Source organism: Mauremys mutica, chromosome 1, assembly GCF_020497125.1.
Source record: "Mauremys mutica isolate MM-2020 ecotype Southern chromosome 1, ASM2049712v1, whole genome shotgun sequence".
Lineage (NCBI taxonomy): Eukaryota > Metazoa > Chordata > Testudines > Geoemydidae > Mauremys > Mauremys mutica.
Window position 1 is genome coordinate 1,956,025 of NC_059072.1, and position 14,634 is coordinate 1,970,658.

The 14,634-nt window shown below is 58.1% G+C and overlaps 1 protein-coding gene across 2 annotated transcripts in view; it reads right to left on the minus strand.

Annotated features, from left to right (window-relative positions):
- Nucleotides 1-14,634, minus strand: part of LOC123375811 (C-type lectin BpLec-like) — an 81,443-nt gene that overhangs the window by 36,881 nt on the left and 29,928 nt on the right. Inside the window, exons 2-6 of one of the 2 annotated variants that reach the window (XM_045027101.1) lie at nucleotides 11,683-11,762; nucleotides 10,365-10,477; nucleotides 4,419-4,559; nucleotides 3,717-3,828; nucleotides 1,063-1,394 (exon numbers count right to left, since the gene is read on the minus strand). The exons of the other annotated variant lie outside the window; for it this stretch is intronic. Of the exons in view, the coding sequence (XP_044883036.1) occupies nucleotides 1,327-1,394; nucleotides 3,717-3,828; nucleotides 4,419-4,559; nucleotides 10,365-10,477; nucleotides 11,683-11,749 (501 nt within the window). The 5' untranslated portion in view covers nucleotides 11,750-11,762 and the 3' untranslated portion in view covers nucleotides 1,063-1,326. Of the gene's footprint in view, nucleotides 1-1,062; nucleotides 1,395-3,716; nucleotides 3,829-4,418; nucleotides 4,560-10,364; nucleotides 10,478-11,682; nucleotides 11,763-14,634 lie in introns of those variants that run through there. 2 annotated transcript variants of the gene reach the window in all.

Sequence of the window (14,634 nt, forward strand, 5' to 3'; positions counted from 1 at the left end):
ATTGATAACTGGGTGGGGGGCAAAAAGCTGTGCATATCTTCCTCCTCCTTGAGGGAGGGGGCGGAGCTCATGAGCTTACGCTGTAGAGATCTCTGTGCAGTGCAGGACAACATCATGTTGGGTTTACACTCCAGAGGGGGTGTGCACCAGAGTGCTGGGCAATTCCCCGAGCTGAGTCTCCCCACGCAGAGCTGATTGCAGACTCTGTGTGACTGTACAGCTGGGTGTTTCCCTACATGTGTGTGTGTGTGTGTGTGTGTGTGTGCGCGCGCGCAGCAGGACAGGGTGAGGGAGTCCAGGCTGGTGGAACACGTGGGCTCAGGGGGACCCCAATACATCAGGAAGCACCCCGGAAGGGGGAGTCCAACCTGTCACATGCGACACTCCCCTTCCCCTCCAGTGCTCCCCTCTCCCCGTTGGTTTGCTGCAACAGAGAAGTCCCAAAATTCAGGGGTGACTCATGTGGCTTCACCTCCCGCCCTGGGGGTGCTGAGCGATGGCCCTGCTGCTGCCGCTGCTCCGACTGTCACTGCTGTCTCTGTCCCTGCCCCTTTGCTGTGGGCTCATCGCTGGTCTGGGGAAAGCAGACAAAGGCACTGACGCGAGCCTCATCATCATAGCTGCCACCTGCATCGTCTCCTGGAACCCCAGGCCTTTGTCATCCTCATCCTAACAATGTCCTGACCAGAGTGGGCCTAAAACACCATCCCAAATGCCACTGGCACCTCTGCTGGCACCAGCTGAATCCAAACATCACCTGGGATCAAATCAAACTTGAGCGGGAGCAACAACAGCTCCGGCCCATCTCAACCAACTTCTTCGTTTTTAACCCCCAAAACAGGACAGGAGGGACGAGCACCCAGGGCGGGGGCAGCAGGGAGCAGGATGAATGGGCTGAGTCTCAGGGGTAGCGATGCCCCATGTTTCTACCAGAAGGGCAGGTCCCTCCTCATTCTTAATTCGTTCCCTTTCCTGCCCCTCAGGGCCTGGCTCTGGGGTGCTGAGGCTGGGGCCAGGTGACTCAGGGAACTGTCCATGCCAGAGTCAGGAACACGAGAAAGGAGACACAGACTGAGCTGAATGCTGGAGGGAAAGTTTATTATCACTGCACTGTGCTGAGATGGCTGAGAAGAGCAGAGCGTGGGTGCGACAGGGAGAGAAGGGGGCAGAGCAGAGCGGGAGTGACACAGCGTAACTCAGCGATGCTTTGCAGAAGGGACTTTGCAGCCAGGGACACAGGATCTGGTCTCCCTGGGGAGCCGGAGGGACACGATTCACTCACAGCCCAGGTACTGGGAGTCCCCAGAGCCAGGTGAGCTGCCTCCCCTAGGGTTTGTGCTCACAAACAAAAGAGAATCTCCAATCACAGGGATAATCGTGCCATTTCTGAAAACCTAGAAAGAAAAACAGAGATGACCCGTGGGGTGGGGCAGGCTGGGCCGTTCCTGCTCATACAGTGACCCCTCCCCCGCCCCGTTCCCTGCCCCTCGGAGAAGATCCCAGCTCCTGTGCCCAGCCCTGAGGAAGAGGAGGGTGGGATGGAGCCCTGAGCGCCCCAGATTGGGGCAGCCCCATCCTGCAAAGAGAGGCCGAGGCTCAGTGTGAAAGGGGAGCCGCCTGATCCATGTGCTACTGCTCCTACCTCCCCCACCCCACGTGCCCCCACCCCAGCCAGAGGGCAGAGGAGAGAGCGAGAGCCCTGCCCCGCGACTGGGGCACCCGCTCAGGAACTGGGCTGCTGCCTCCTCCCTGCTGAGTGAGCTGCCCCCAGCCAGGCCCCCTCCAGGCCCTGCCCACCTGGGTCTGGCTGCACCCAGGGGAACCTCTGTCCCAGGCAGGGCTCAGCCGCCGTGCAGAGGGGATGTGTCCCTGCCCCAGGAGTCAGTGTCACCGGCCTGCTGTGCACGGAGCAGCACGTTCCTCCCTCAGACCCCGTTACCCCTCTGCTCTGGGGGTGTCTGTGCCCGTGCCCGGGGGCTGCCCGGCAGTCGGATTCCTGCGTAGCCAGGCCAGAAAGCGCCCAGGGAAGGAGAGTCCTGGGGCTGGGCTGGGTGGGCTCAGCCCCTCAGCAGCACCCCAGGCCCAGCAGGGAGCTCCGCGGGGGGTATAGGCCGTTCTCAGTGCCCTGTTCCCTGGGGTGCGGGTTTCTGCTGCTCTTTGACTCTATCCCCGTCCAGTGACTGCAGCCCTGTCTGTGCCCATCTGCCGGCATCAGGACTGACGGACAGTGAGCCTGTAACTCAAGACTGTATCATGAGTCACATGTACCAGATGGTCTGCTAAGTTTACATGGGCAGCCCTAGTCTCACACTTCCTTGACTTTGGGACATTCATGTTCCTTTAACATAATGTTTTGGGTGCAATTTTGGAATAGTTCATAAAAGTAACAAAGAATTTGTGTTTTAGTAAAATGTGAATCAATTATTACAGGGCCCAGTGCTCAATGGGCTGCTTGTTACCGCAGCGTCTGACTGTCTATCACACCCGGCTCACGGCGGGCCCAGGCCTGTGCCAGTGATAAATGGAATTGGTCTGAGAGCCCCGGCCCCCCCTCGCTCCCCACACCCCCTGGCACTGCAGGCCCCACACAGACACAGCCCCCAGTGATCAGGGCCAGGCAGGGGATTCGTTGTGAATTTCATCCCTCTCCTGTTCACAGCCTGTCTGCAAAGCGACCCCTCGAATCCACCAACACTGGCTAGCCCAGGGGGGTCTCAAACTTGGGGTTCTGACCCCTCATGGGTTCGCAGGGTGGTTACATGGAGGTCGCGAGCTGTCAGCTCTGTGGGGTGACAGCCCCGAGTCCCCTCTCGTTGGGAATGTCTGACGGGGGTCACACCGAGAGGCTGGCTGTGCCACAGGGGGCACCAATACAAAAAGGCTGAAAACCTGGGCTAGTCGCTGTCGCCGTCTGGGCTATTTGGAACTTGATCCCCTCCCCGCTGGCGCTGGGAGCACCCGGTCATGTACCCCACTGCCGGGGTCTGCTCCCTGGCTGCAGCTTGTGCTAACGATCCCCTCCCGGTGCCTGTTTCCATGGGAACAGTCATGGAGGGTGAGGGAGAGCTCAGTGGTCTGAGCACTGGCCTGCTAAACCCAGGGTTGTGAGTTCAATCCGTGAGGGGGCCACTTGGGGATCTGGGGCAAAATCAGTGCTTGGTCCTGCTAGTGAAGGCAGGGGGCTGGACTCAATGACCTTTCAAGGTCCCTTCCAGTTCTAGGAGATTAGTACAGCTCCAATTATTAATTAATAATTAATTAATCTGTGAACGTTCCGAGACTGGGCAGCACTTTCACAAGCAGCCGGTGTGTGTGTGTGAATGCTTGTGAGTAACACAACCCTGCGAGGGGGCCAAATGCAGCTCTGGTGCCCACATCATTGTGTGGATCAGTGTTTGCACAGCAGGGGTGCAACAGTGACTCAGAGCCATCACGGGTTAACAGCTCAGCAGAGTCCCTGACTGGGGCCAGGGGTGTGTGTCTCTGGACATGTGAGTATATCTCTGCTGCCTGTCACTGGAGCAGACACATGAACTGACCCAGGGGAGCTGGTAGGCAGCAGTTTTACCAGGTGAGACAAGGGGTTCTCTCCTGACTCCCTTCCCAGCATGGGGCAGGGAAGAGAGAGGAGCCAGGATCTATGCCACAGAGCATGCAGGATCAGAACCTGTGTGGTTCCCCTTGTAGGTGCACATGGGTCTGATCCACCAGCTTACCTGGACGTTCTAACACCACACAGTGCTCCTTTTTTCTCGGACTATCAGGTTGCCCTTTATCCCAAGCTGTGAAACCGAGTAGGGAATTATCTGACCATTTCCAGTCTCGATCCTGCAGAGACAAAGGAGAGCAGAGCCCCTGTCAAACCCAAGGTTACACAGCTAGAGACGTGCCCCGGAGCCGAGGGGCCATGGGCAGGGCACGGGCAGAGTCTGCCCAGTGACCCTGGAGACACTGATCGTTGCTATGAAATGTCAGCGCTGACAACCAGGGCTACATTTACTGGCAGCTGAAGTTACACCAGGACCTGCCCAACCCTCAGACACATGAAAATAGCAAGTGAAGGGAGAGTCTCCAGCACCCCCTGCTCCTGCCGTCCCCACATCTCGTCCGTGTGGGGCGGGGCTGACTCTCGTGCCGGGCGTGCACGGTCTGAGCACAACGGGCCGGGGTGGTGGGTCCCTGGGCGCTAGTGTCACGAACACGAATATTAGTAACAGCAGCTTATACTCTGCACCGGGCGCTGGGGATCGATCCTGTGACTGAAAACCCAGGCGGTTACAGCCCCTTTTCACCCCGTTCCAATGGAAATCCTGCTCTGGCGCCACCCCCGCCCCAAACAACAACCTCACTGAGCAGAGACCCAGAGCCCAGGGGCTGGGGAGGGGCTGCCAGAGGCAGAGCAGGCACCGGGCACTCACCTCCATAGGGTCTGAGAGTCCGATCCAGACGGGACTGTTCTTTTTGTGGTACTGCTTGATGTAATGGGCCAGCATTTTATTTTCTCCAGGACCGTGAATGGAGACGAGATGGGCCCCGTGCCTCTGGTGCTGGCAATGAGCCTGGGAGAAGAGAAACCAGAGCTAGTTACCCCCCAGCCCCAGTGCAGGGAGCAGCAGGAGCGAGTCCAGCTCTGTTCTGGGGCCCTGCCTCCCCCGGGCAGCCAGGGCTGTGAGGGGACAGGACCCCTGGTAGTGCCTCTCCCCTCCCCAGGACCAATGGGGGGAGCAGGTAGAGCCGCCTCCCTCCCTCCAGCCCCCCTCACCTTCCCGGCCCCCACCCCGCTCGGCACAGCCACAGCCACCCTGTGCCCTGCTGGCGTCACCCAATCCCTCCCGCCCCAGCTCCTGGGCTCTGCTCTGAGCACCGGCCTGCCCTGGGCCATGGCTCTGCCAGACACCCGCTGTCATGCTGGGAGGAGAGCACGGGTGGGGCGGATGAAGGGCACGGTGCTGACCCAGGCACTCGGACTCTGCCAGGCGCTCGGCTTGTGCCCGTGAGCAATTAGCACCACATGACCTCAGTGCAGCCCTGGCCCAGGGGATTTCCTGGCAGATCTCACAGGGTCCTGGAGCCCGGGCTCCAGCCAAGCCCGGAAGCCTTCACAGGGCCAGCTGCGTATTTTTCTGTACTGTGTAGACAGACCCACAGGGGCCTGTTCTCGGCCCAGAGCTATTCAGACTCTGTCTCAGGGATCAGGGAGACAAAACAAAATCAGTGCGGGTGAAGGCTGCCGGTGACAGTGAGGTTGCTGGAGCGGTAAATAGTGACGGACGTGTCAGGTCTACGCAGGGATCGGGATCGCACGGTGAGCTGGGCTGACTTGATCCACGTGTGCTGTAATACAACTAAACGCAGGGTCGCACGGCCGGGAACCAAGGCAGCCGGCCACACTGACAGCCGGGGGATGTAGCCTGGCAGCCGGGACTGAAAAGCACTGAGGGGTCATGGCCGCAACCTGCTGAACGTGAGCTCTGAGTGCCGAGCTGCACACGAGGGCAGGTGTGAGCCTGGAACGTGCAGACACAGGCACAGGCAGTGGGTGAAACTTCCCCGGGGGGAGGCTCGCTCCTGTCCCGCCTCTTCTGCCTACGGCTCCGCCCAGACTCCACCCCTGCTCCGCCCCCAGGCACCGCCTGCTGCTGACTGGCCACTCACCTCTTCACCCCAATGCAAGGTCCCCCTCTCCTCTCGCCTTCTCACCCCCACGTCTGACCGCCGCTCACCCGCCTGCTGCTCGGTTCCTCACCACCCCGCCACACCCCCCTTCCCACCATGAGATACCCCCCGGCCTGCCATGCCGCTGGCTCACTACTCCCCTCCTCACCCTGCTGCTGGCCCCACCGCCGCGAGATTCCCCCCCCCATCACCCTAAAGCACTAATAACATTTCCCTGTGGGAACTGAACAGCTATAGATCAATCGCCAGACGGATTCTCCGCTGCGTGGCAGAGTTCGGTGCGTATTCTATAGAGAGAGACTTGGCTTTTCAGGCTACCTGCACCAACCTGAAGCCTAATCTCTCCTTTTTCGAAAGGGTTTGTCCCTGACAGCCTGCGTTAAGGCAGCACTTTAATCCCCTTTCTTCAACAGAATTCCCTGCCAGGCTCGCTCACTTAAACTGGGTTGGAAGAAAACAGCTAGATCAAGAAATAAACTCACTGGCTATGTCTGCTCCTCCTTGAGCGAGGTTAGTGAAAAATACTTCTGCTGGGTAGAGAATAAGTCGCATGGCATGGTACCAAGTATCAGAGAGGTAACTGTGTTAGTCTGAATCCACAAAAACAACGAGGAGTCCAGTGGCATCTTAAAGATTAACAGATTTATCTGGCCATCACCTTTTGTGGGTAAAAAAACCATCTGTTCAGATGCATGGAGAATTACTGACAGGTCACATGGCATGGGAATTACTGATGGGTCGTTTGGAAACAGTTAGTAACCTAAATAACACATTTTCCTACAATATAAAAACTCAGATGAATGTGGCAAAGGCTTTCTGGGTCTTGGCAAATGCCTGTTTAATGGCTTCATTACCACTTTAATGGCCTATTAACAGTTTCAATGATTTGTTACTAGGTCTCTGTAAGGCTATTTCACTTGTGTTAAGTTACTCAGAGAATAAGAACATAAGAACGGCCAGACTGGGTCAGACCAAAGGTCCATCTAGCCCAGTATCCTGTCTGCCAACAGTGGCCAGTGCCAGGTGCCCCAGAGGGAATGAACAGAACAGGGAATCATCAAGTGATCCATCCCCTGTTGCTCATTCCCAGCTTCTGGCAAACAGAGGCCAGGGATACCATCTCTGCCCATCCTGGCTAATAGCCATTGATGAGCCTATACTCAGGGATCCCCTCCTCTCCCCTCTTCACTCCCCCCACTGCTGCTGGCTCGCCGCTCACATCCTCAAACGCCCCAGAGGGCCCAAGGGGGTGTGAGGAGGAGGGATGCGGCCAGCTGCGAAGGGGGATGGAATGGAGGAGAGGAGACGAGAGGAGGAAGACTCGCCAGGCAGCAGCAGCAGGTGGTAGAAGCCTCGTGGAAGGGTCAGAGCAGGGAGAGGAAGAGGCGAGGGGGAACCACCACAGCCCAGGTGTCGGGCGCCAGGGCACGACTTGAGCACAGTGCTGTGGGGTTGGAGCAGGGATGGGGTGTTACACGTATACAGCACTAGTGAGCCGGCACCGTGTCCTGGTCTGGGATCCGCTTCTCAGACAGAACGTTAAGAAATTGGAGAGCTCAGAAAAGAGCTCCAAGAACGACACGAGGTCTGGAAAACCTGCCGCACAGAGGGAGACTTGCAGGAAAGCCAGAAGTTTTCTGACTGTCCCTCCTTCCGCTGTCCCTCCCTCCCATCCACAGATGGCCTTGCCCTGTCCCCATGCCCCAGACAGAGCCCAGCCATGTGAAACAGGGTGATCCAGTGGGTCTAGTGTACTTAGATATTCAGAAAGTCTTTGACAAGATTCCTCACCAAAGGCTCTTAAGCAAAGTAAGCTGTCATGGGATAAGAGGGAAGATCCTCTCATGGATCAGTAACTTGGTAAAAGAAACAAAGGGTAGGAATAAATGGCCAGTTTTCAGAATGGAGAGAGGTAAGTAGTCGTGTCCCCCAGCGGTCTGTACTGGGACCAGTACTGTTCCACATTTTCAATAATGATCTGGAAAAAGGGGTAAACAGAGAGGTGAAAAATTTTGCAGATGATACAAAACTACTCAAGATAGTTAAGTCCAAAGCAGGTTGTGAAAAAGTTACAAACGGATCTCACAGACTGGGTGACTGGACAACAAAATGGCAGATGAAAGTCAATGCGGATAAATGCAAAGTAATGCACATCGGAAAACATCTATATCCCAATCCCAACTATACATATAAAATGATGGAGTCTAAATTACTGTTATAGACTAACAGACGTTTTGCAGCATGAGCTTTCGTGGGTGAATACCCACTTCTTCAGATGCAAGACTGAAGAAGTGGGTATTCACCCATGAAAGCTCATGCTGCAAAACGTCTGTTAGTCTATAAGGTGCCACAGGATTCTTTGCTGCTTTTACAGAACCAGACTAACACGGCTACCCCTCTGATAAATTACTGTTACCACTCAAAAAAGAGATTGTGGAGTCCTTGTGGATAGTTCTCAGAAAACATCCACTCCCTGTGCAGCGGCAGTCAAAAAAGTGAACAGAATGTCGGGCATCATTAAGAAAGGGATAGAGACTAAGAAAGAAAATACCAAACTGCCTCTATATAAATCCATGGTGCGCCCACATCTCGAATACTGCGTGCAGATCTGGTCGCCTCTTCTCAAAAAAGATATATTGGAATTGGAAAAGGTTCAGAAAAGGGCAGCAAAAATGGTTAGCGGTACGGAACAGCTTCCATATGAGAAGAGATTTGTAAACCTGGGACCTTTCAGCCTGGAAAAGAGACAGCTGAGTGGAGATATAAGAGAGAGCTATAAAATCATGACTGGTGTGGAGAAAGTAAATAAGAAAATGTTATTTACTCCTCATTACAGAAGAACTAAGGGTTACAAAATGAAATGAAATTAATATGCAGCAGGTTTAAAACAAACGAAAGGAACTATTTCTTCACACAATACAGTCAAGTTGTGCAACTCTTTGCTAGAGGATGTTGTGAAGGCCAAAGGCTATAACAGGGTTCAAAAAAGAACTAGATAAATTCATGGAGGACAGGTCCATCAATGGTGATTAACCAGGATGGGCAGGGATGGTGTCCCTAGCCTCTGTTTGCTGGAAGCTGAGAATGGGTGACAGGGGATGGATCACTCAATTATTAACCTGTTCTGTTCATTACCTCTGAAGCACCCAGCACTGTTGGAAGGCAGGACACTGGTCTAGATGGCCCATTGCTCTCACTCAGTATGGCCGTTCCTATGTACACAGGGCCCATCACCACCCTCATGGTCTGTGCAGCGACTCCCTGGCCACATGCCAGCCAGCAATGGGTATCAAACCAGAGACCTTCAGCACAGCCCTGCCACCGGAGCTAAGGGAGCTGCTCTGGTAACACCAAGTAAGGAGCAGGCCCTTCTGGAGCTGCCTGATAGAGGGAGACATGACCCCACCTGGGCCAGGCCGTCCCTGGTGTCCCTGGCAGACACAGAGCATGACAAGCACGTCGGGTCCAGAGGAGCTCGTGCCCCACTGGGGGCTGCGTTTACATTGTGTTCTGCTCCCCAGCCAGGCCAGAGCAGGTTGTTCCCTCACAGCCTGTTCCCAGGGCTCTGTCTGGGGCAGTGGGAAATGTGCCATCCCCAGGCTCCCACCTAGGGTTGCCAGGTGTCCTGTTTTTGACCAGAACGCCCGGTCGGAAAGGGACCCTGGCGGCTCCGCTAGGCACTGCTGACTGGGCCGTTAAAAGTCCGGTCGGCAGCGCAGCGGGGGCCCAGTGCTAAGGCAGGCTCCCTACCTGCCCTGACTCCACACGGCTCCCGGATGTGGCTGCCAGGTCCCTGCAGTCCCTAGGCTCCACGTGCTGCCCCTTCCCCTAGTGCCGGTTCCACAGCTCCCATTGGCTGGGAACCACAACCAATGGGAGCTACAGGACAGCAGCTGCGGGCATGATGGCAGCGCATGGAGCCTTCCTGGCCACCCATATGCGTAGGGTCCAGAGGGACCTGGCAGCCATTTCCTGGGAGCTGCAGTAAGCACTGCTGGGACTCCATACCCTGAACCCTCTACCACACCCCAATACCCCAACTTAGGCCAGAGTCTCCTACCCAATCTCCTTCCTGGAGCCCACAACCTGCACACACCACAACCCCGTGCCCAGCTCTGAGCCCCCTCCTGCACCCCAAACCTCTCATCCCAGAGCCCAAACCCCCCAATGGAGTCCACATGCCCTCCTGCATGCCAAACCCATCAGTTCCAGCCTGGATCCCCCTCCTCCACCCAAAACCCTTCATCCTCAGCCCCACTCCAGAGCCCATACCCCCCAGCCCAGAGCCCAAAACCCTCTGTACTCCAACCCCCTCCCCCAGCCCAGAGGCTCTCTCACACCCCAAATCCCTCATCCCTGGGCCCACCCCGGAGCCTGCACTCCCAGCCAGAGCCCTCACCACCCTCCCACACCCCAACACCTTGCCTCAGCCCGGTGAAAGTGAGTGAGGGTGGGGGACAGAGACACAGGAAGGGGGGATGGAGTGAGTGGGGGTGGGGCCTCAGAGAAGGGGCGGGGCAGGGGGGTGCACTTAGAAAGTTGGCAACACTCCCCCTGCCCCTCCCACAGGAGCAGATTCCCTGGCCCTACCCAGCTCATTTACTCTGATATTCACCCTAAACTGCCCCATCCCCCAGCCTCCAGCTCCAGCCCAGGACCCCTGAGCCCCGCTGCCCCCAGCCTCTCACCTCAGCATCCATCCAGTTTTTCTCTTTGTGGAAGAATCGATAGCAGCTGTCATGGAAGGAGAGCCAGCCTGCGGGACACGACATAGCCTGTGCCCCTGCTGAGAGAGAGGGGGCTGGGGCCATGGTGGGGACAGGACACCGCGGTTAGAGGCTGTTTCAGAGGCACAGCCACAGCTTTCCCATTAGCACAAAAACATCGGGATCCCGTTTGGGGCTGTGTCTGGCTGGCAGGACCCTCCTGGCCCTGGTGCTGCAGGGAGAAGCTGGCTTTGCTCAGACCCCAGGTCGGCAAAACGGGACCCCTGGAACCCAGCTCCGAGCAGGGATCCCAGCAGAGCAGGGCCTCTGGGTTTGGATGGGGCAGGGGCTCCTTTCCCATGGCTCCCTGGGGGAGGAAGGAGCCAGTGACTGTGGGGTGGCTGAAGGGAAGGGGGGAAATATGGAGCTGCCAGCTACAGTGGCCCCTGTTCAGCTGCAGCCCTCGGGCAGAGGGAATTCCTGCCACCCTGAGCTTCTCCCCCTCTCCCCTTGGGCCATGCAGGACAGTGGGACCAGGGAAGCCGGCAGCGGGGCAGGAAGGGAACACCCAGGGGCAAGGGGTGAAGCTGGGGGAGCAGTGGGGTTGGCACAGACTGGGACTAGGCAGGAAATCGGGGCAGTGGCCCAGTTCTGGATGGAAGGAGCTGGGGGGTTGTAGGAGGAGGGAAGGGAGAGAGGTGCCCAGGGAGGTGGGACATAGAGGGGGGGTAGCAGGGATCTGTGGGGCTGGGGCAGAGGGGAGGGGAACACTGGGCAGGCTCTGCCCTTCTCAGGCCTGGGGGCACAGAGGGACGGGGTGGAGCCGTGTCCCAGCAGGGGAGGGAACGGGACAGTCTGAGGAGAAAGACACAGTGTGCAGGGACTGGGGCAGCCCAGCCGGGAGCAGAGGCCGGATGGGGGAGAAGCTGGGGCTGGAGCGGAGCCATGAGCAGCCCTTGGAGAGGGACCCCGTGGGGACATGGCCGGCCAGTGGGAGGGGACCACGGGAGAGTAGGTTGGGAGCTGGAGCTGACGGGGGCTGAGCGCCCCTTGCCCAGGGACTGGCCCCACCCAATCCTCATGGGAAGAGCGGACCCTGGGGGGCCTTTCACCCACCTTCTCTCACCCGCTCCCTGGGGAGGGGCTGCAGGGCCTGGGCTCCCCCCAGGCAGTGACCCCCAGCAGCAGGAGATGGGCAGTGGCTCTGGGAGCGACAAGGGAAATGAATTCACTTCCCAATTCCCAACATGGCAACCAGCACACAGGGGATCCAGCTCTGAGGGGCCGGGCAGGGACTCACCTGCCAGCGAGGGGTTAAAGATCAGGCAGCCGAGGAGGCAGAGGCTGAAGTAGGCGACTGGCCCCATCTTCTCGCTTCCCCTGGGGAGAAAACACACAAGGGAGATGGGGCCACGAGAGGCTGGGACACCCCCCAGTGCAGCCCCCCTTCTCCCATGGGGCATTTCACAGGGGAAGGATCCTCGGGCTGGGCTGGAAGAGCCCTGAGAGGGATCCCGTCCCCCAGCCCTGGGGCACCGAGCTCGGAGCCCATCTCCCTGGGTCCGAAAGGCCCTTCCTCTTCCATCCCTCCCTGAGCCGGGCCCCAGGGACAGAACTGGACACCCAGCAGGGAGCCAGGTCCCAGCTCCTCAGTGGCTGGGCTCTGCAAGCAGCATCTCCAGGGACTCCCCAGCCCAGGGCTGCAGGTGGGGAGAAGGGGGGGTCAGCAGGGAGGCCGTGGTCACTCAGATGGGACCTTGGTCCCAGGAAACAGGGTCCCATTTGCAGAGCAAGCAGTTCTCAGAAGGGGCATTTGCCATCTCCTGCTGCCCCTCTCTCCCCCAGTGCTGGGGCTGGCAGGTCCCCTCGGTAGCCACCTACATGGAACTTGGGGGAAGGGCGCAGGTGGCAGGGGGGAGAGTTTGGAAGAGGCCCCAGTGCCACCAAGATGGAGGCCAGTCTGTGTGCACATGACTGGAATGCCAGCTGCAGGTGCAGCACCTCTGCAATCCTTCTCTGACTAGAGATCCGGTTTAGTGGTAGAAACATGGAGCCTCTCGAGTTATCACCCAGCACTTGGTACATGAAACACCCACTGACCTCCCCCCGGGGCCTTTTCCCCACTAACAGGTGTTTCAATCACACTCATATCTCCAGCTCCAGGGACAATGAGAGTCTGGAAAGTCAACACCACGTGGTTGGGGTGGGGTGGGAGGGGAGGGATAATAGTTACTGCAGCCCATGGTGGATCCCCAGTGGGTACAGGCTGCTGTGGGGCTACTGGAGTCCTTGGGGTCAGAGCCCCAGCGGGGGGGCGTTGCTCAGAGCTCCGCTGGAATCACCGGGGTAGAACCCCAGTGGGTGTGAAGTGGCCAGAGCTCCACGGGGGTCACTGGACTCACACCAGCTGGGGCCTGGCCCCCATCAGTGCAGGGTAAAATGGCAACTTCCCAATTCCCAGCCCTCAAGCCCGGGGAGCCCTCGGCCCATCACGCGCCCTGTGCTTGGCTCCTCAGCGCCCTGCACTGGGTGTTGTCATTTGCACCTGTGCAAAGAGACTGGGAAATGCACCATCCTCCCTGGGCGGCGATTTACACATACCAGGCCCTGGTGTAAATGGTGACGTATGGAGCTGGGGACAGTCAGGCCCATGAGAATTGGATTATAACTTGCGGGTGCTGCCTGTGGCCGAGGGGTTGGCCCTGTTCTGGGCTGCCCACGCTCCCTCGGGTCTGTCTCTCTGCTGCATTTCAAGGGAGCCCATTACCCTGGTCTGTAGTGCCGACCGTGGCCCAATGAAAGTGGTGTCAGACTTGCCCCCGAAGTGACTCTGATCTCACCTGTCTGTGGCTTGGCTGCTGGTATCTGGGGCTAGTGAGGCTGTTTAACAATGTTAACTAGTGTAGGGCCGAGAACTGATCCCTGCAGGACCCCACTGGAAACAAACCCGCCCCATGGTTGGAATGTTCTGCTGGGGACACCCAGAGCTGCGGACCCCCGTGTTACCCCACGGCCGCAGCAAGGGTGAGCTTCGCTGGAGATTAGTCAGCTCCCTGCCGCTGCAGCCTGCTCCACCGAGGGGATTCCCCCCCTCCTGCCCTTTCACTGTATCTCCCACACCCCTCCCACCCTCCCTGCTCCACTGAGTGGGCTTCCCCACCACTGCTTCTCTCCCTGCCCTGCCATGGGGCTCCCACACCCCATCTGCCCTGTCATGGGCATCCTCCACCCCTGCTATCTTCCTAATCTGCCGTGGGGCTCCCCATCCTCCCTACGTCCTTGCTCTGCTCTGGGTGCTCCCCCACACTTCCTGCCTCTCTGCTCCATCGGGATGGGGGCTGGAAGGGCTTACGAAACATCCCTGCGGTGGGGGAGGACCAAAGGCGGGTGAGGACCAGATGCCACCCTGCAAAGGGTGACGTGCCAGGCCCCACAAATGGGAGACACCCGGTTCAGTCCCAGCTGCGGAGTGTGGGGCGCTGGGCACTGCTCTCTGGGACAGGATGCTCAGCTCTGGTCCATGCGGGGTGGGGGGCAGGGCCGTGGGCAGTGGAGAGCTGGTTAGACCCTGTCCCAGGACCCAGGCAGCTCACACAGGGGAAGTCCGGCCGCCAGACCCCGTCCCAGGGCCGGACCCAGCACCCAACACGAGGGGGAAAAGGGACTAGAGGGGGCAGGGACTCACCTATCTGCTTGTCTGTCTGTCTGTCTAGGTGGCTGGTCCAGAGCACTGGGTATTGGAGTTCAGCCTGTGCCAGGCTCTGGGTTCCCAGGGGGTTTATAGCCCAGCAGGAGGGAGGGGCCTGGGGAGGAAGAAGGAGGAGACTGACTTTGGAAATGGGACCAGACGTGACAGTTTGAACCCAGTGATGACACAGATAAAAGATGACAAGCTGCCCTCTGCTTCTGCTCAGCTTCCTGCTGCCTGTGAGATGCCCTGGCTTGGCTGGCAGGGTAAGCGTTATTGCTGCTGAGTCACAGCCTGGCACTGGGAAGGGGGCGCTGGGGCAGGCGCTGAGGCAGACGGATGGGCCAAGAGGGCACATGTGTTCCCCAGGGTTTTCAGAACACAAAGCAGTGGTAACTTAATTGTTTCTCTCCAGATGTGTCAGGAATAATAACTGGGAACACAGCAATTCCAGCTGAGAAATTATTGATACAAGCAAGCGTGTGCTTCTTTAAAACTACAATGTATTAGATAGTAAGTACGTGCACACACAATAAATAATAAAAGGAGATATACCTATCTCTG